The sequence below is a fragment of the Uranotaenia lowii genome, chromosome 2, assembly GCF_029784155.1.
Source record: "Uranotaenia lowii strain MFRU-FL chromosome 2, ASM2978415v1, whole genome shotgun sequence".
NCBI lineage: Eukaryota > Metazoa > Arthropoda > Insecta > Diptera > Culicidae > Uranotaenia > Uranotaenia lowii.
This window is the reverse complement of record NC_073692.1, coordinates 216,265,897-216,288,354: the sequence shown is the minus strand read 5'-3', so window position 1 is coordinate 216,288,354 and position 22,458 is coordinate 216,265,897. Positions and strand designations below refer to the sequence as shown.

At 39.1% G+C, this 22,458-nt stretch overlaps 1 protein-coding gene across 11 annotated transcripts in view; it reads right to left on the bottom strand.

Annotated features, from left to right (window-relative positions):
• Positions 1–9,180: 9,180 nt before the first annotated feature.
• LOC129746978 (protein rolling stone-like) overlaps positions 9,181–22,458 on the bottom strand; it is a 186,748-nt gene continuing 173,470 nt past the window's right edge. For all 11 annotated transcript variants that reach the window (XM_055740975.1, XM_055740976.1, XM_055740974.1 and 8 more), the window contains one exon: positions 9,181–11,827. In XM_055740975.1, the coding sequence (XP_055596950.1) occupies positions 11,503–11,827 (325 nt within the window). In that variant the 3' untranslated portion in view covers positions 9,181–11,502. The remainder of the gene's footprint in view (positions 11,828–22,458) is intronic.

Genomic DNA, 22,458 nt, shown 5'->3' with positions numbered 1-22,458 from the left:
TTCCTGGTACCACCATCAGGCGTTATCTGACTACCAAGATACTGGAAGCATTCCACTTTCTCAACTTGTTGCCCAGCTACCATGAAACTGGAGGGATTTCCTGTGTTGATCTCCATCGACTTGGTCCTTCCGACATTGACTTTGAGACCTGCTGCCTTGGAACTTTCGGTGAGGTCGTCGAGTTTGCTCTGCATATCCGGTTGCGTTTGGGCGAGCAAAACAATATCGTCAGCCAAGTCAAGGTCGTTCAGATGCTCCATTGTTGAAGGATTCCACGGCAATCCTCGGTTCGGTGCACAGTCGATCGATCCAGTCAGAATCTCATCCATTACGATTAGAAAAAGTAGCGGTGATAAAATACATCCTTGTCTCACTCCAGCAGTTACCGGGATTGGTTCGGACAAGACACCGTCGTGCAAGACCTTGCACGAAAATGCCTCGTATTGTGCTTCGATGAGATGGACTAGTTTCTCTGGGACCCCTCGTCGCCTTAGAGCCGCCCAGATGTTTTCATGGTTGACTTAACCGAGCGTTCGACCGACTTGGTCGAACGCTTTTTCGAAATCAACGAACACCAGCAGAATTCGTTGATTTGCTCCAGTATGATTCGTAGCGTTGTGATGTGGTCCACACATGATCGTCCGGATCGGAATCCAGCTTGTTGCCGTCGGAGTGTAGCGTCGATTTTCTCCTGGATCCTGTTCAGGATCACTTTGCAGAGTACTTTGAGGGTTGTACAGATCAACGTTATGCCTCGCCAGTTACCGCACTCTGTCAGGTCTCCTTTCTTCGGGACCTTTACGAGGATACCCTGCATCCAGTCGGCCGGGAATGTTGCAGTATCCCAGATGTCAGCGAAAAGACGGTGCAACATTTGTGCTGACAAGGCAGGGTCGGCTTTCAGCATTTCAGCAGGGATGCAATCGATCCCAGGTGCTTTGTTGGATTTCATGTTTTTGATTGCCGCTTCTATTTCAGCCAGCGAGGGCGCTTCCGAGTTGACGCCATTTATGCGACTTACTGTTGGCGCTTCAAGCTGCGGGTTCTGTTGGCCATCGCTATTCGTGACTCGGAAGAGTTGTTCGAAGTGCTCAGTCCATCTTTTGAGCTGATCTGTTTGATCGGTCAATAACTGACCTGCTCGGTCTTTCAGCGGCATTCTCGCATTAGTCCTTGCACCACTGAGGCGGCGAGAAATGTCATAAAGTAATCGGATATCTCCATTGGCGGCGGCTCTTCCCCCTCTTCAGCTAGGGAGTTTGTCCAGGCTCTCTTGTCTCCTCTACAAGCTCGTTTAACTGCCTTTTCCAGCTCCGCACATCGTAAGCGGGCGGCTGCTTTGGCTGACCCCCCAGACAACCAGAAGTCGTATTTTCTTTTACAGATTACATCGTATAGAATGTTATTTATACTCATTTTCGTATATCTGCACTCACAATGTGCGGTCCATGCATATTCTTTATCGTATTTAAAAGCATTGCATGATTTTATTACGACAAGAAGAGAGACTCGTATTTATGTACATATGAACTCGACCTTTGTGTACGACAATTCGCAAAAAATCCTTGAAACGACCGATATACGGTGATTAGCCGTGATTGAGAGATTTTGTCGTGCTTTGCTTAAAATAATTCGAAATAAAAAACGTATACCTATAACTGCATTGATTCGTAATAATGTGCATGCAATCGTATACCTTTGCAAATTAATTCGCATGTCTGATTTTCGTAAAACGTATTTGCTGGCAATCGTAAAAGAATACAAAAAAGTTCAATAATATCGTTTATGATAATGGGACATCGATGATTGGAATCGTATTAAAGGAGGCTTAAAAATGTTGGTCTATTTTTAGATCATCGATAACGTGTTCTACGATTTAAAAGATTCAAGTTATAGAAATATACGATTTACTTTTGGTTTAATGCCTTTGAAGCAAATCCTCTCGAAATTATATATTCCAGATAGCGTCGAGGAACCGTCATGAGCTGCAGATCGTATGGTCAGGGGATCAAGTCCAGGTACTGACAATAACTTCATGTACGTTGAAAAAAATCAGCAATCAGGCAAATAATAAATTTGTATGATATAAACTTGACAGCAAAAAACGCATTTCTTTGAAACAATCTTATTTTTATTATTTTTGGGGATGAATAAACCAATTGGTTTAAAGTACAAAAAAAAAATAATAATCTTATTTTATTTCAACTGACGGAAAATGGGAGCCCTGCACTCAAGTCGCAAAAGAAGACCAAATAAGTCGTCAAACTTTCCATATTGTTACGAAAAATGTCGTATATTACAACATCAATCATCTATATGATGATGTAAATTGTCATAGTATATTCCAAAAAGAATCAGGGTAGTCGTAAATGATGCGCATGACAAGTCGTGCAAATCGTAATTTAATACAATCCAAATCAAGAATATGTTTGCTAATGTACCTATATGGCCTCCAAAATGATACGTATATACTGGTTTTGAAACATTATATACGATATGTTTACACGTATATTTACATGTATATTTGCGTTGCAAATTCGAAATACCCATGAAATGGTTGTCTGGGCCGGTACATGCCTGCTCAATTCCGACTTTCGCCTTTCTCAGATCATCGACCATCCTCCAAGTTTCATCCGACATCCATTCAATTCTTCTTCCACAAACTTTACCGAGAGTACCATGGCTCGTCGTGATAAAGGCATTCTTGATTCCACACCACTGTTCTTCGACTGTTCCGTCTGTCGGCAGCTCCGAGGCTCGGGATTCTAGCTGTTCAACGTATGCCCTTTTCATCTCTGGATTCTCCAACCGGCGGACGTCGTATCGACACCCGACTTTCTCCTCGCGCCGTTGGACACGCGCAACTCTCAGTCGTATCTCGCCAAGGACGAGGCGATGGTCAGATGCAATGTCTGCGCTTCGCTTGTTGCGGACATCTCCATTCTCCATTTTCGGCTGATGCAAATGTGGTCAATTTGATTTTCTGTTCGGCCATCTCGGGATACCCAAGTGACCTTATGTGCTGGTCGATGGGGGAAGAGCGATCCACCGATCACCATGTTGTTATTGCCACCAAATTCTACAAACAGCTCTCCGTTTTCGCTCATCTGTCCTAGACCATGGCGCCCCATGATGCGCTCAAGGTCCTGATTGTCGGAGCCAATCTTTGCGTTGAAGTCGCCCAAATGGATTTGAATGTCACCCTTCGGAATTTTCTCTACCACGCTGTTCAGTTGATTGTAAAACTGCTCTTTCTCCTGCAAGTCGGCAACGTCAGTTGGCGCATAACACTGGACCATTGTAAGGTTTCTAACCCGTGTTCTAAATCTGGCTACGATTATTCTTTCGTTTATCGGTTCCCATCTTATGAGGGCCGCGTAGGCCTGCGGGCTTAACAGGAAACCAACTCCTCGTTCCCGAGTAGCATGTTCTCCTCGTATGCCAGAGTAAAGCAGGACTTGCCCGGACTGTGTCTTGTGTTCTCCAGTGTTAGGCCAGCGGACTTCGCTCAGTCCCAGAATTTCAAGCTTGAGGCGGCTAGCTTCTCTAGCAAGTTGAGCCAGCTTTCCTGGCTGGGCAAGGGTCAAAACATTCCAAGTTCCAATTCTAGTCCGTGTTTTCATGCTAAAAGTCGTTGCCAAAGTTCCAATTCGGTTATTTCTTCTCTCAGTTTCTGTAACAATACAAGATATCAGGAGCAGTAGGTTGTTAGCCTAAAGTCCCTATCCCGCGATGGGGCTGCCATCTTGGACTTAGCTGGCGGGAGCCGCATTTCATAAATTCAGCCGCTTGCTGCAAGACAGACGCTGTTTGAGCCGCCCCTGACCTGGAGAACAGACGCTCGGTTGTTGTTGCACGCCGCCCCTGACCTGGGAAACAGACGCGTGTGGCCACCTTCTCAGTCTGCATGCGACCAAAGCATCCACCAGGATTGGGTACCCGATCTCCGCTTAGGTTACTCGCATCCCAGCCGGTACCACGGGGAGGTAGAGATAGGAGTTGTGAATAAGAGGTGATATGACCACTATGGGGTCTCGTGTTACACATTATCCACCGTTTACCAGCCAAATAAAGAGCGTAAAATTTTCTTTCTCCAAGAAAATTGCTCTTTGGGCTCCCTAGAAACAGTAGGCGTGTTTAGTTTTGCTAGTTTGAATTTAGTCAAAGCAAATATGGCGTCGAAACAGCACGTGCTCCGCGAACGCATTGTACGGTTCTACGAAACGTATTTCCAGCAAGGAAAAATGTTCACGGTGGCACATTTTAAGGAAGAAAATATACCTGTCAGTACAGTATATCGTATCCTGGGTTCCCTGAACGTAGAGCGGAAGGAGGTCGGAAATATGGCTGCTCCCCCGTATTGATCCATCGTACCCTCAAGATGGAAGGAATCGTCTGCAGGAAGAAGACGAGGTCGCCGGAGTATACGGAGGAGCAGATTGAGACGGTTAAATCACAGTGTCGGTGGATGACCAAAAAATACCGCAGGACGTCATTCGTTCTGGATGACGAAAGCTATTTTCCGCTGTCTGCCGAAAGATCGTAACCCAACAAACCCCAGTGCCGCCCAATAGAGGATTTCTTTGGCTCACTCAGTGCCCTAGTGTATAAAAACAATTGGAGGGCCTAGGACACGAAGCAACTGACTACAAGAATCCGGAAAATGGACGTAAGTGCCGTACAACGTTATTGTGAGAGCATCGCGACAAAGTTGCGTCGAACATCAGACCACGGCCCTTACTCAAACATTCACTGACATTTTTTTGAAGAAAATACATTATGTTATTAATAAAAATACTAAAATCGATGAAAAAAATAACAATTTTTTTATATGTGATTGAAAAAATTCTCATTTTTTATTTAACACCCGTTATTAGTGATGTCCGTGATGAATCCTAAAGGCGTAGCGAAATCCAGCGGTTTGTGTAGAATTTGATAGATGCATTCAACTTTTCTACTGATTTCCATTAAAACTGATATTAATTTTATGAAGAGATTAATCACCGTAATTTATGTTTGTTACTTTAATTCATCGGCCTTATCGGTGAAAAGTGATGTCCTTTTTAGTAGAAAAAAGGACATGTGTGGGGCGAACCATGCTTGGCCTACTAAATGTGGTGGTAGACGCAACACTCTCTGTATCTGCCACTTCATAGTAGTTGGCCCGTGCGTAACAAAAATTTGATATGTGATGATAATGCTTCTAGTTCTAAATAAATTCTACTTGCTCATTTTTACAATATTTCATTTGAGGTACTTGGGATCAGATGAGTGCAAGTGCCTAAATGATAGTTTTGAGAAAACGCGCTTCTAAGTTGTGAAGGTGCTTTCAAGATGTCCCTACTTAAAAGGACATAACTTTTCACGGATAAGGCCGATAAATTAAAGTGTAAAAAAAATAATGGTGATTAATCAGTACATATCGCAAGAACTAATTTACAGCTCTTCATTCCCTTCGTTAGAACAACTGCGGCACTAATATCAGGAGTCCTGATTCAGGACGTTCAACCGTTATACGGAACACTTTGATTAGGATGTCTCGAGGGATTTATTCCGAAGTAAAATTGGAATTTCGTTTAAAACAGTGTACTTTATGTAGTCTTATTTTTAATTTTTCTGATAGTTATTTTTGTTAAATAAATTATCGGCTTTATCGGTGAAAAGTGATGTCCTTTTTAGTAAGAACCACTCTACTCGAAGCTCTATTGTACTAATTGCGATCCCGAGGACAAATTTTTATTTTGACTAACAAAGAACTTATTCTTGAATCAATGCAGAAGAGGCATAATCCTTCATAAAATGTGGGAAACGTGATATTAAAATGAATACAATAAAAAGACTCAACAATATTATTTGTTCATGAAACGTTTACTGTTTGTGTTCTGTTTGCTGTTGTTTCTGCACTGAAGTTTAATTCAAACGTTGTTGTCTATTTAGGTTTGTTGAGTTCTCTGTTTTTTTTAAACGCATCTTCTTCTCCACTCTCTTCTATCAATATAGTAGCATTTTGTGTTTTTTTCTTTTATCCACTTGTTTGTTAACCATTTAAAATCTATATTTATTGACAGTTTGTTGTTTGTTTGTAAGTTTTTTCTCTTTTGTTTGTTTGTTTTAATCATTCCTTCTGTTTCATACTGATTTTTCTTTATACTCTACAATAAAACTGTATTTTTTTAAATTTTGTTCAATCTCCGTTGGCTTTTACGTGTTTATCATTTTCTTTGTTCGGATTGTTTCAACTTTATAAGGAAACTCTCCGGGTGCTTGTTTACATTTGTTTTGCTTTACGTCGTGTTACTTAAAATAGATCAAAGTTATTTGAAACAAGTATAGAGTTTTTTTTTGATTATATATATTTTTATGTTAATATTTCTCTATGCCAATGAAACTGAATGATATGATGTTTTATTTCTGAACTTTGTGTGTGTGTATGTGTATAACAGTTTTGAGTTTTCATTAAAGTATGTATGTGTAACTTTGCTTCTGCGAACTTCGTAATAAAATGTTTTTATTTAGTAATGCTCTAGCAGGAGCTGCCTGTAAAAAGGTGGATTTAAAAGTTTTATTTTTTTTTCGGAAAAATTGGAGCTTGTTTTTTTTAATGATACCAAGAAGTTTACTAATGGAATGAAAATAATGCTGTCGATACTGATAAATGCAGATCTATTTTAAAAACTTTAATTTACTACTGAAGGAATAATTTCCGTTCCACTATTGAGAATACGTTTTCATCTCTCTTCTTATTGCTTCTCCCAATTCATTTGCTTTTGTGTTTCTTTAGTTGGACTATTATTCGAACAAGTCTTATTACGTTTTGAGTAATATAGTAGGTATAATAAATAATTCATCTACAATTCTCTGCAGTCCTTAGCAAATGGAATGTAAACTTTTCTCACATTTTGTGTGATTGTAAGATAAAACGTTTGCTAGTCATTTTGTTTATCATACATTAGAATCCAAGATGAGCTCTTCTACCTTTAGGGGATGGGAATTGTGAATTTGTTCATTCGATTTTATCCGATCTTTAATCACGATTTGAGGTTTTCAAAGAACGGTAGAATATTTAATACTGTTAAAATATAAACTAAGTTGAAGCGTAGAAGGTTTAAAATGAGATCTTCTGTATTTGGAGGGAAAAGTTGGAAACGCTAAATCGTATCACGACCCTATGGGGCATGCATGTGCTATTCTATGTTGATTGACAAATCTATTTCCTTCATTTTGTTTCATAAAAGTTCGGAAAAATTCGAATGAAACAATGGATTCTTCGTATGTGTGTTAAGGTTGGGATAAGTTAGAATTTTGCTTTCTTAGTGTCACACGTGTCCCTCGATGTGGTGGCACGTGCAACAAATATTGAGTCTGTAACACTGCTGGCTTTTGTTTATTAACCGTTGAAAGGTAAATTTCTTGGGTATAATTATTTTGAACATTCTATCGACCGGATAAGTCTAGGTGATGTTTTGAAATAGGTTAAGAGTGCTTAATCGATTGAGTTCTAATTGTCAATCTTTAATTTTTTGTTGTTGTTTGCTAATGGAATGTTAAACTCTTTGGTTTTCATGTTTTATATCGTTTTTGAATCGATGAGTGTTAGTAATGCATTTCTTATCTCATTTGGTCCGATGCGAGATGTTACGAGTGAAATGTTGCTGTTTTTTTTATGTTTCATTAGGTTCATTTTTCGATGGTAATCGATGGATAATGCTTGCGATACATGAAAACTAAACATTCAAAAAATGAAAATTTATTAAATTGATTGTATAAATAAATTATTTTAGCTATGATTCAAGAAAGGACAACTGAATTCCACAGTAGAAATTCATGCTAAGAATATGGATACATCATTGAAATCCCGAATTCATCATAAAAATTCAGTACCAAAAAAGAGATTCACGTTTTGGTATTTTAAAATAGAAATCAGGATCAGAATTCCAGAATGTAGAAATCAGAATTTAGAATCAGATTTAAAAATCAGAATTCAGAATCAGAATTCAGAATCAGAATTTAGAATCAGATTTAAAAATCAGAATTCAGAATCAGAATTCAGAATCAGAATTCAGAATCAGAATTCAGAATCAGAATTCAGAATCAGAATTCAGAATCAGAATTCAGAATCAGAATTCAGAATTCAGAATCAGAATTCAGAATCAGAATTCAGAATCAGAATTCAGAATCAGAATTCAGAATCAGAACTCAGAATCAGAATTCAGAATCAGAATTCAGAATCAGAATTCAGAATTAGAATTCAGAATCAGAATTCAGAATCAGAATTCAGAATCAGAATTCAGAATCAGAATTCAGAATCAGAATTCAGAATCAGAATTCAGAATCAGAATTCAGAATCAGAATTCAGAATCAGAATTCAGAATCAGAACTCAGAATCAGAATTCAGAATCAGAATTCAGAATCAGAATTCAGAATCAGAATTCAGAATCAGAATTCAGAATCAGAATTCAGAATCAGAATTCAGAATCAGAATTCAGAATCAGAATTCAGAATCAGAATTCAGAATCAGAATTCAGAATCAGAATTCAGAATCAGAATTCAGAATCAGAATTTAGAATCAGAATTCAGAATCAGAATTCAGAATCAGAATTCAGAATCAGAATTCAGAATCAGAATTCAGAATCAGAATTCAGAATCAGAATTCAGAATCAGAATTCAGAATCAGAATTCAGAATCAGAATTCAGAATCAGAATTCAGAATCAGAATTCAGAATCAGAATTCAGAATCAGAATTCAGAATCAGAATTCAGAATCAGAATTCAGAATCAGAATTCAGAATCAGAATTCAGAATCAGAATTCAGAATCAGAATTCAGAATCAGAATTCAGAATCAGAATTCAGAATCAGAATTCAGAATCAGAATTCAGAATCAGAATTCAGAATCAGAATTCAGAATCAGAATTCAGAATCAGAATTCAGAATCAGAATTCAGAATCAGAATTCAGAATCAGAATTCAGAATCAGAATTCAGAATCAGAATTCAGAATCCGAATTCAGAATCAGAATTCAGAATCAGAATTCAGAATCAGAATTCAGAATCAGAATTCAGAATCAGAATTCAGAATCAGAATTCAGAATCAGAATTCAGGTTCAGAATCAGAATTCAGATTTAGAATAAGAATCAGAAATCAGAATTTAGAATTTCAGAATTTCTAGAATCAGAATTCCCATTAAGAATTAAGAATCAGTATTCCAAATTATTTCATTATTGATGAAAATGAGTTCTGAATCATCGCTGAGTAGAATAATCAAAATGTCGTTAACCTCAATATATGATTTTCTGCTTGAAGCTTGACAAATTGCTGAATTTATGAAAGTTTTTTTTTATCTGAATTGTGGCTTCAGGCGTTGAAAATTGGGAAAGGATAGATTCATGCACTCAACCTTTTTAAACCTATTTTTTTTTTGTTGATTTTGTTTTTTCAATGTTTCGAATCTTCCATTCCCTCATTTTTTACACCAATTTTTCAACTGTTTCGCTGAGATGGAAGTGTAGTTTTCGTCACTAATTTTTAGTGAGATCTTCTGTTCACCAAAACCATTTCGAATTGAGTTGTTGCGATTTACGATTTTGTTTTTTTTTCAATTTTTCTGTATGGTTTCTGCTAAATGGTTAGAACAATTCAAACATTATATGGTTATCATAATATCACTGGTCTACGTCTTGTACATACTTTTGTTTATGTCCCGAAACAAACGTGTAGCATTACTCAAAATTATTCGAAGATTTTCTGATTCTCCGATTGTTGAACTTACAAGCTATGTATACAAAAATTTTGACTGTTTGACTTCCTCTTTTTCTGTTAACATCCTACGAAAATTGGTTTGCTAGTTTTATAGTAATCTTCATCGTACAGTTACTTATTTCGAAACAATGCACACTGTTAGTTTGTGTTTACTATTTTGTTTTGCTGTTTACTTCTTTGTTGATCAATAATTCCAATCCAGTACAATTAATGACTATTCGAGGAGCCGGACAAAAATTCACGCCCGGCTTTCTTACAAAAAACTTGAGCAAACGAAAAGGACACGTGAGGAACGACACCCGTTCTTAGTTGGGATCGTTCGATACAATTTTCTAACGGACGATTCCAGTATTGCTCTATTTTCACTAAAATTTGGCCTTTAACTTTCTCTTACATAAAGTTTCACACAGTTCTAATTTGATTTTCAAGAATGGAATACTACTGGAATCGTCCACTCATAAATTGTTGATTCGATTTTGAGTTTATTCATATTCAGTTGAGCAACATTTGTTTTCTATTTTTTCTGCGACGAAAATACTGCAATATTTGTGTTTGAATCATTGTGAATCTGCTTCGTATGTTCTTAAATTTAAACTGAACTTATCTCTTCAGCAACACAAGGCAAATTTGTGAATACTTTATTTCAAAACTGCTGAACAACTGAATATGAACAAATTATACATGAAATAACTTTTCTTCAATTTCATTCCAGTTGTTGTTGTGAGTCGTGAGGGTTAACATCTGAATTTGGAATAACTTAAAAGTTTGCTCTCACAGATTTGTAGACCAAAAACAGGAGAAGTATCACAATGCTGATATAATTGAAAAAAAACGATCGTTTTCTTAAAAAAACTCACTCAACCAGGATATTGACTTTACATTGTTGCATTGGATTACATAAGATTAGACGTTCACATACAAACGCATTAAGTCAACGTCAATCTTGTGTATTAGGGTGTGTCGAATAGCAATTTTTCTCGAATTTCAGAAACCCTGTAGTCTAAATAGTTTCCTTTTTTATCAAAACACATGACAGAATTTTTGTAGATTTTCAAAATCAGATTTAGGTATCCGGTTTTTTATTTGAAATTTTGTATGGAAAAACACTAAAATTTGTTCGGATAAAATGTCACTTCTTTTGTTTTTGTATGCATATTTTGTTCTCACGCAATGCAACTGAAATTCAAATATATGGAGCTTACTGGAAAATTCTCTGGCTACAACTTTGTCGAAGATGGCAAAGCGGTAGAAGTAGCGAGAAAATAGAAACAAAATTTCAAAGGTTGCAAATCGACACACCCCAATATATATATCGCCTTTGTTTATGCAACCCATTAAACCCAATTAAGAACTAATTAGTCGATCTATTTTATTTTAGAAATTAATAAACTGAATTTTTCTCTTCTTAAATTCAAGTGTGTTTATCCTAAAGTTATAATTACAAATTAAAGGTTGCACCTAATCAAAGAATATTCCCAAAAAAAACTTCAAAATAACTTTTTTCAGAGTATTTCTGAATAACAAAACTTAATAACTTCCCAAAATATAGGAAAAAAATTCCAAACAATTTTCGTATACTAGCTACAAATCTGTGGCAACCTCTTCCAAAACTTCAATTCCAAATCAGCGCACTCCGGCCATTAACAGGACCAGTCCCACCCTAACGACACAACAGCAACTGCGGACCTCTGGAACTGCCCGGCTGGGGTTGCCGGCAACCACCGCCATCCTTGGCGGAAGTCTCGCATCACTTGAGATCAACGACGGTCGACGGATTGAGGAAGTGTTCGCGCTGGGTTTCCTCCATGGCCGACAGGGACCGGGTGATGGAGGTGATCTTCTCCCGGCTTTCGCTTGCCCCATGCCTCCGGGAGGATCGGCCACTCTCGGAATCGGACAGGGCCAGCGACTGTGGCAGGCATATCCGAGTGTAGAGCCACACCCGTAAGCAGTACATGCAGTAGCACAGGAAGTGCACGACGAAGACGAAGAAAACGCCGAGGGCACAGACGACGATCGATTTGCCCGGCTTCTGCCAGTCCAGCATTTTGTAGATGCTCGGTTCGTCTCTCCTAGAATTGGACAAGAATGAGATGGGTATTGTTCAGTAGGAGAAACATCGTTTTTATTTTTGTAAATAACCAGTAATTTCAATAAATCTTAAGTCATCAAGATAATACACAACTGTAGTGAGTTTTATCAGCTTTAAAAACAGTATTGCCGACAATTCTAATTTGTATGTTATAAAACTTACTTTAAAAGGATTGATCTAATCTGTCCTTAGTCTTTCAATCAGATACATAAACACGTAGGAACGAACGCCTCTAGATTTTGTATGTTGGATATCCACCATGGGTGCACGGATTCACCGCAGTTTCTGCCTAAGTATGTGCTCACAAGCATTTTTAGATTATTAGGTTCGAAATATCTCCAATGCAACGCGTACACCATACCCGGACCCCAGGGCTTCGTATGAACTGTTATGGATGAATGTATCGTATTGATGTAGGTATATTTTGGAAGAACGAGTCAATCAGGTGGGCTAGTTTACTTACAGGTATTCCGGCATCCGTGTATATACCTGGCCAGCTGGCAACTGATTAAACATTCTTATTATATAGTCAGTTACAGAAGGGTACACATCTTACCTGTCGGCCACTGATGGGAATCGAACCCAAAAGTTTTCTTGCCGATATCGGGAACCGAACCCAGTACGCCTGGCATACCAAAACCAGACTCGCGCCAGCCTATCCACTAGACCACATCGGCGCTCCGTAGGAACGAACGCCTCTAGAGGGGTTAAAATCCCGTATGAAATTTTTTTAGGCAGATGATACCTGAATTTGAAAAGCGGAAGCAAATGGACACTGTATCTAGATCAGGCAGATCCTATATGAATAAGGAAGTGGCGTGTCTCCTACTTGAACTTCTGCTTAGCCTTCGTTATATTTAACTCCTTCTATTAGGATCACTTTTTGACATTGTTCAGCGTTCCCCAAGGCAGTCATCACATTAGTTTTTCTTATGAACAAATTGGGTGAATTGCGCATAGCGGGTCGAGAGAGACCGCGCATAGCAGGTTGAGAGAAGCCACGAAAAGCGGGTGACGATTGTTACGAATAGCTGTGCACCTGGGCAAAAGCCACTAAGGCCAGGCCAGAATATCGTCACTGCAGCACATAGAGAGTAGAATAAATTGCGGAAGCAAAACAGCACATAGCGGGTCGCAATTCCTATCAAATAAGTAAACAATCGTAAAAATGATTACTTAAGATCGGTGTAAATCGGATATGATAAAAAGTCCGCCATGGTTGCAAATTTGTTTTCCTGCGAGGGATTCAAGTAAGAAAACAAGCTTGTTGTTCTCTCTGCGATAAGCAGTCCAACCTGATTGCTAAACATCAGATGGTTCATTTGAAAAAAAAGGTCCAATGAGAGAAGCAGCAAATATTGTCGCTGGCAGCGGTTTGCATACATTGAGAGCAAAACTTTCGCCTTCTCGCGTACTTTCAGGATGTACGAATAAGGTGTTGAATAGCGTCCAATTTGTATACATAACTCTTATCGCTTAAACCAGAAGTTAAACATATATCTGTATATAGCAGGGGGATGGCATCTATCGGGAGAAACGTTTATGGTTTTTTCATCTCAAAGCAGTACGGAGTTGAAAAAGTCATAATTTCAACCAATGAGGAACCAGAATGATTGTTGTGTTACACTCTAATTCTCCTTGACTCAGATTTGAAGGAAAACAATTCAAAATGCGCCAAAACTGGGAAAACTCAAATTTTGATTAGAACGGCACAACTCAGAAATGAATAATAGGGGTTTTCGCGAATTATGAGTTGTTTTCAATCAGGCATTTTTAATGAGCGTCTGAACGATCTGAGCCATAACAACTCAAAATTTTTAAAATTTCGATTTTTTAAGAAATTAATTGAAATTTCGGAATAAATTAAATTCAATTTAATGCGTGAAATAAGTTTATTTTCCGTCGCTTTTTTTTTGCACAAATTGGTGAGTGGCAGCCAACATTGTCCTCCTGCCAACAGACAAATTTTCCGATTGCGTATCCTGGAGAACGTCCGTATTGGTCTGTTGGTCAGCCGGGACTCCCAACTTTTGTCGCCGCCACTTGCTGTCATAGGCGACCCGGTTTATAATATTTTCGCGGTAAATGTTCCTCCATCTCGACTGTTTTCCCTCGGAGGGAAGGGAGCCTGCCGCTGCTATCGTCTCCATTATTGCCACCATTGAAATAGTCGATCTGGCTCGAATGAGAATTGCTGCGGATGGGAACAAGATTCCCCTGCGGTATCCGGCTGGAATAGACCTGGAGAGAAAAACCTAGATTAAGTATGGCTGAAAATAAACAAAATTTGTGAATTTTAAAATCTTACTCGTTGCACCTGCTTCCGTAACGATTCCTTTAAGAAAAGATTAATTTGTTGAATTTTTCATTTGAAATCACATCATAATTATCTGAATTTTAAATACACAGCTACACTTACCATTATTTTTTCGTCAACTACGTTCCGAGCATCGCACCCAAACAATCATTTTGTGTTTTGGACCTCTCTGAGTTGTTTTCATCTATTTTTCTCGAAAAAGTGTGCGTCTTTGCTAAGTCCCAGGATTTCGAACTCGCTAGATGAAAACAACTCAGAATTTTGAAGGTTTTCCACTCAGTTGTTTTCGTCTTCATACATGGTGCGACTCTTGAATCGAATCAAATCAGTCTCTGAATATTTCAAAATTACCGTGTAGTGTTTAATCATTCATAATTCTCTAGGATTTGACATTTAGTCCGATCACTTGACAGCAAAACGTCAGGTTTGTTATGGGCCCAGAAAATCGTGGGCCCGTAGTCTTGATGGTTGTCAAATTCAATGACAAAGCATAGGGATGCCATACCCTTGGTCGATCGTAGGTGTATCTTTCCAATTCCTGGAACTGTCGGCCTGCTACACGACCGCTGCCAGGAGCTGGAGGAGGAAAATGTTTCCCCATCGCCGGAGCGCGCTTGCGCTTTGCCACTGATGTCAGGAACTTCCGGCTGAGCCCTTAAAACAGCACCACCATCGCCGGTGCAGGGAACACGTACTGGTCTCACATTTACGATTTTTTTTTATTTTTGCTGATGAAAACTGATGAAAGTTGAAAGTTGAATCAATTATACCATTACAATAGAATCTATTATATTTATACACGCCGCGAAAAAATTTTTTAGGACAAAGGAATTTTTCTATGTTTAATGGCCAAACAAAGGTAAATAACTTTGATTCTGCGACAAATAAAAAATCCTTTGTTTCTAATCTGTTTTACTTTATTTCAAAGAATTTTTTACCTTTGAAATTAAACAAATTTTTTGATTCAAAGTATTTTTTTAATTCAAAGAATAAATAAATTGTTTCAAAAAAATTTCTTTAGAATCATACTCATAATACATTGTATCAAATAAAAAATTGTTTGTTTCGATAGAGTATTTTTTTGAATTGAAATCAATTCTTTTTGATTCAAACACCAAGATTTCTCTGAGTGTAAGGGGTCACCCAGAAATGTATAGTTGAATCAATTATATTTATAGTTGAATGGTTAAAATTAATCACACAAATGTACAGTGAGGGGCAAAATAAAGTGTCCAAATTATTTTTTTCAATTTCTTTTATTTTTCTGGTTATAATTCAACGAAAACACATCGTAATCATTTTTAAAATATTGTTTATTACATTTTATATTTTGGGCAAAATTTAGTGTCCAACTCAAAAATCAATAGAATTTCGATAAGTTTCCATCGCGAGGCCCATCGAATTTGTTTGTTTAGTGTATTTTGACGTTTCATAAACAACTGGCTTGGTTCTGGAGTATTCAAACAGGAGTCTACATTCGAATAAGTTGTAAAATATGGAGAACACATAAATTTCTGTTTCTATTCCGTTCTCCATCCGGAAACTGGTTGTTCGTGATGTGAATAACAGTCAAATGCACCGGGAAGTGGCCAAGCACTACGAAATCAGCAAGACAGCGGAATCAAAAATCATGAAGAAGATGAAAACGTTCGGATCGGTGGTGGATCGCCCGGGAAGAGGACTTAAGCCCAAGACAGATGCCAGAACGGACAAAAAAATCAATCTTGAAGTGAAGAAAAACGCAATAATTACGCTGGAAGAGCTCCAATTTTCGGTATTGCGTCGTACTGTCCGTCGCCGCATCCATGCAAAGGAGTCATCAGCCAGGTGAACAAGGCTAAGCGGCTCAAGTTCGCCAAGTAACACCTCGATAAACGGCTCGAGTACTGGAAAACATTGTTGTGGGCCGACGAATCCAAATTCGAACTATTCAACCGGAAGAAGTGGGATCATATGTGGCGCAAGTCGGGTGAGGAGCTCCAAGACCGCCTTATCCAAGGAACAGTCAAGCACGGAGGAGGTAACGTGATGGTGTGGGGGTGCTTTCTTGGGGTGGGGTGGGCAATTTGGTAAAAATTTACGAAATCATAACAGCTGAGTCATGTTGCAATATCCTGCGGGAAAACCTCGAGGTATTCCTCATCAAGACGGGCCTCGAAGAGCGCTTCGTTTTCCAGCAGGATAACGATCCGAAACATACGGCCAAGCTGACGAAGTCATTTTTCCGTTCCTGCCGCCCTTGAATGGCCCCCACAAAGTCCTGATTTGAACCCCATCGAAAATCTGTGGGCCATCCTCGATGCTCTGATTTATAAGACTGGTGTGACAAATAAAAATACTTATTTTGAAGTCCTGGAGCATACGTGGGAAGAACTCGACCCATAACACTTGCACAACCTTGTTGAAAGTATGCCGAAGCGCTGGCAGGAGGTGTTGAATTCTGAAGGAGGCCATACCCATTATTAAATCGTTTTTGTTTGCCTTCAGTTTGTATTATTTGAAGCTGTACTGATCTGGAAGAAAAACGCAATAATTACGCTGGAAGAGCTCCAATTTTCGGTATTGCGTCGTACTGTCCGTCGCCGCATCCATGCAAAGGAGTCATCAGCCAGGTGAACAAGGCTAAGCGGCTCAAGTTCGCCAAGTAACACCTCGATAAACGGCTCGAGTACTGGAAAACATTGTTGTGGGCCGACGAATCCAAATTCGAACTATTCAACCGGAAGAAGTGGGATCATATGTGGCGCAAGTCGGGTGAGGAGCTCCAAGACCGCCTTATCCAAGGAACAGTCAAGCACGGAGGAGGTAACGTGATGGTGTGGGGGTGCTTTCTTGGGGTGGGGTGGGCAATTTGGTAAAAATTTACGAAATCATAACAGCTGAGTCATGTTGCAATATCCTGCGGGAAAACCTCGAGGTATTCCTCATCAAGACGGGCCTCGAAGAGCGCTTCGTTTTCCAGCAGGATAACGATCCGAAACATACGGCCAAGCTGACGAAGTCATTTTTCCGTTCCTGCCGCCCTTGAATGGCCCCCACAAAGTCCTGATTTGAACCCCATCGAAAATCTGTGGGCCATCCTCGATGCTCTGATTTATAAGACTGGTGTGACAAATAAAAATACTTATTTTGAAGTCCTGGAGCATACGTGGGAAGAACTCGACCCATAACACTTGCACAACCTTGTTGAAAGTATGCCGAAGCGCTGGCAGGAGGTGTTGAATTCTGAAGGAGGCCATACCCATTATTAAATCGTTTTTGTTTGCCTTCAGTTTGTATTATTTGAAGCTGTACTGATCTGGACACTTTATTTTGCCCCTGTTTTTTTTTTTGGAACATTAACTGATTTTTTTCTATCAGAAAAACTTTCTTTTTTTACCAGCGCAACATTAACAAAAATTGAAAAGAACATAATAAACAATATCTTGAAAATGATTACGATGTGTTTTTGTTGAATTTAAACCAGAAAAATAAAAGAAATTGAAAAATAAAATTTGGACTCTTTATATTGCCCCTCACTGTTGTTGAATCTATCATATTAACAATTGAACCATTATACCATTACAGTTGATTCTATTATAATCATAGTTGACTTTGTAAGGTCAATAAGCAGTTTGTAGTTGAATCAAATATGTTTATAGTTGAATGCCTAAAATCAATTATACAATTGTAGTTGAATCTATCATATTTTCAGTTGAATTAATTATACCATTACAGTTGAATCCACTATATTCATAGTTGATTGCATGAAGTCAATCATCAGTTTGTAGTGGAGTCTATTATATTTGTAGTTGGATGCGAATCAACTACACTTTGATGATTGGTCTAATCAACTGAAATAATAAGAACAACTGTGGTCTTTTTTATCCGTTTACTTCACGCAGAAAGAAATGGAAAAACTTAGCGTACAGTAAATGTTCAGTATCAGCTGAGATACATAAACTTTAGAAATAGTAATTGATGATGTTTTGATAATTTTTGACTGTGGTCTACCCATGTGATCAAAATAACCCCCGTTTTGGCACCTTCATCATTAAAAATTCATGAAACATCATATGATTAGCCATTATCTTCATTATTGGAATTAACTTGAAAATGTAGCATTCTGATTTGAGGCCTTTCAGATTGTAAACCAAATTACACAATATAACCAGAAAGAAAGACAGATTTTTGTATAATTACCCTTTTATAAATGTTGAGATGATTATCGTGATGATGATTATTAACTTATTGCATGTGTAATATTCAGGGCATCTAAACCGAACTGTTTGTTTTAGTTTATAGAATACCTAAAGTTAGTGGAAAGTTTCTAGAAATGTTTTCAACGTGGGCTTCCTATGAAGCGATGATAGGTTAATAAGCTTTAAAATTTCGCTCCTTTTAAGGACCTGGCTAGCCAACAAACGAGTTTTTCGCGGGAGATCTTAATTAAGATTAAATCCTTCACTGAAGGGACCAATTAAACATGCTGCTAATGTAACCATCCAAATTGGATCATAGCCGGTCCCATACTCTGGAAATATTATCTCGCAAATGAGGGTTAATCTTGTAATATCAGCCCAACAATGACAAGTAAAGCCTTAATGATTTCCCATTCACCTCGCCGCTCTGTTCGCTGTAAGTGCTTGTCAGTGCTAAAATTTCGCCTTATTTTACACATATCGATGGAGCTAGGACGAACGGGGTTTAGTCCTGTGCCTGTGTATCTAAGACGAAGAAAAAGTGTCATAAATTCAATAAAAACAAGACCCTTTAGCCAAGCACAGATGAATGATGATGTACAGAATGTTCCCATGTAAGGGCGATGTTCCATCCAGCTAGCTTCTTCTGGTCTGGCTCTAAGTTATATAATAGGATTATAGTCAGCTTTTTGAGTACACATGTAAACTATAAACGGGGAGAAATGGTTCCAAGAAATTGTTCATACATTGGAACGGATTTACTTCTGGATGTTCCCACTAGGATAGGTCAATTCGAAGCCTCTGGGGAATTTTGGACAATAAAAGTTAAACTAAAACCTAGTTACATTCGACAGATTAATTGAATAGAGAAAATTTTACTTAAAATAATGGAAAAGTACAAAAATAACAACAATTAACGAAAATCCACTGATAATGTGCATCATTTATGAATCTCGAAAAAACAGACACAGCCCAACGATAAACATCCGAGCATCGGAGAAAAGTAACATAGAACTGGAACATGCATGTGCCAACTGACATAATCCCTGAAGCAAGTTCCCTCGGCCAATAGTTAGACATATACCCATATATCTTGTTGTTAGGAGGACACAATGATTTTCTCCAGGAAAGTGAGTTCACAACTTCCAACCACAAACAGAACTTGGGGTAAAAATGGATTCCAATACTGACGTTGGCATGTGTTGCGTTGCGTGTGCTCTATCGATTAGCTGCACGGGGAAGCTTCCACAAAACTTGTTAGCAATTACTCGGGACACTCTTAATCTTTGTGCAGAAATTGCCGGGGATTATAATGAAAAACAAACGCTCACTTCTCAGAAGGGATGATGTTCGGTAATGGAACGTCATGAGTAATCCGAGAATCCTATTAACGTTTCTTTTAGTTCTGGATGAGAGGAAAACAGTTAAGATTGAAATATTAGAACGATTAGAAAGTTTGTAGTTCACTGTAAATAATCGAACTGGAACTTTAGCAACGACTTCAAGCCTCAAAACACGGAATAGAATTTGAACTTGGGATGATTTGACAAGGCCCAACAAGGCAAGCACCTAACGCTAGAGAATTTGGAACTGAGCGAGCCCATAGGCCTGACACTAGAGAACACTATATGAAGTCCGGGTTTAATTTTGGTATAAGAGAATCAATGTCGAAAAGACCAAGTCAATGGAAATCAACACAGAAAATCCTGAAAAAGTGGAGTGCTTCCAGTATCCTAGTAATCAGATAACACATGATGGTGGTACCAAGAAAGATGTCGAAACCCAGATCAGATAAGCCCGGTTTGCGTTTGCGAGTCTCCGTAACATCTGTCGGGCACACCAGATCTTTCTACGAACAAAAATCCGAATCTTCAGCTGAAAGGTCAAATCCGTATTATTGTACGGTGTCACTTTAATCTGATGATCAAAGTCGGCAACAAGTCCTACGGATGACACAAATATTTTTGTTCTTTTGTTCGCGTTAATTTACCTCTTTTTTTCTCGATATAATAGCTCGATCCGTTGAAGTCTATTTAAATTTTTGTTGTAAATGTACCAGTGGTTGCATTTGGCTGAGAATGAATTGAGCAACCTTCTCTCGCTCAACGCTTTACTCGAAAGCAAAGAATGCTTCGAGGCAGCGAAAACAGCAAAACCAATGATACATGCGCTCTCAACATGGCCCGGCTTCACGAAGCAATATACATTCGAGGCAGCAAATCCGAAAAACCAAACGAATGGCTCTCACTCATCTCTGTTACAAACTTGAGGGAACCGAATTCACAAGGCATAGCATACGTCAAGCCTCTCTGTTCGCTCCTGGATCGAATGCCCGAGGATTTTGCTATTGCTATTATTGCACAGTAACCGCGCGCAGTCAGTTAGTGGTTAGTTGAGTCCGTTCTGGTGAGCTATCCCCGTATCCCGGGACCCTGTTAAGAGCTGTTGCGACCACCGTCAACGTTGGTACAACAGGCTGAACCCCGTGCCTTCCCGCCCTATCCGAGGAGGCACCACGCTGCTTTCCAGCGCTTCGTCGGATTACTACAGTCTCGACCGCACCCGCTGAGACAGCCTACAGCGGACCCGAACGATACCACTGGCAATCGACACACCTGGTGAAATTATCCGAGGCACCAGAATCCGCCAACCCGCCGACGGCCAACATCCCTTTTCCGAACCGGTTGGTGGATGTAAATAAGCTCCGAAGACGTCCATCGAAACGTTCCCGCAACCTGGATCGTTCAAGCACGACGCTGGTTCTGAATCCGACCGCTACCCTGTTAATGACCATCACGTTCGCCGACCCCAAAGACTGACACCAAACGGGAATTTAAAAAATAAACCCTATAATTACCGTATCATTTTGTAATATTTGTCGAGCCATAGGTTGTATTTGTTTTGTCCGCCAAAGATTTGTCCGCTTTGTTCATTCGATTGGTTGTTGTCGATTGGTTCTCTCTAGGGCGGAATAGCGACCCTGAGAGAACCGTAAGTATCGACAGAGCTAGCTGGGAGTATTGGCCATGGCCGTTACTTTCAACGGGTGAGAAATTTGGTGCATATATGCGCTGACGATGAATTTTCGAACTTTTTTGTGATACCACCCATCATTTTCTGCACAGTGCTGCTGGTAACCTCATTCGCCATCTTGTTCCACCACTTTTCCATTTGGTTTTTTCATGGTTCTGCCACATTTCTTCAGTTTGCCCTTAACTATTGCCCCCGATGGGACGAAAATCCGGACAGTTTGGTGGATTGATACTTTTTTCAACAAAATCGATCTTGTTCTCCTTATACCACTTAACGACATCCCGGCTGTAGTGGCAGTTGCCAGGTCCGGTCAGAACTTCACCGGACCTTTGTGGGACCGAATGAATGGCAAAACCCTCTTCTGGAGACATTCTTCTTTGTAAACATTTCCATTCATTGTGTCCCCAGTGATTAAAATCTTAGTCTTCTTCTCACAACTACAGATCCCTTGCCAAATCATCAACTTACGAGCAAATTTATCGGCGAAAACAAACTTGAATCTACCCGAAACTTTCCCTTTACGCTTCGCAAAGTAAAATTTGTTACCGGGTATTTGTCCAAAATCGATTTTGACGTAAGTTTCGTCGTCCATCAAAATGCATCCGTTGTACTTGGTCAACACTGTCTCGTTTTGGCAACCAGGTTTTGTTTCAGCGTCCTGTTGGGGTGTTTGCTTGCATGATACGACCGCAAGCCTTCTCGCAAACAAATTCGTCGAGCTGTACTGTGGTTCGTCTTGATCTTTTTCGCCAAATCACGCAAGGAGATTCAAGGATTATTGTGATCGAATTACCTTTGCTCGCAGCTTCGGTCATATGTTCCACTTTTACGCCTGGTTTTTTTTTCTCGATCCACCGCAAGGGTCTCCCAGTAACGTTGCAGCACCGAATTCACAGTCGATTTAGGATATTTCAGGAACTTCGCGATCTTTACGTCGGTTTCTCTACGTGAGTGTGCAGAATTTTCTCTCGCCTTTCGCGTTCCATCGTCGATAACTTTTGACTGACTGCTTCAATCTTGATGAAATTTTCACCACTAAGTAAACAAACCATCCGGATCAAAACACTGTCAATAGATTCG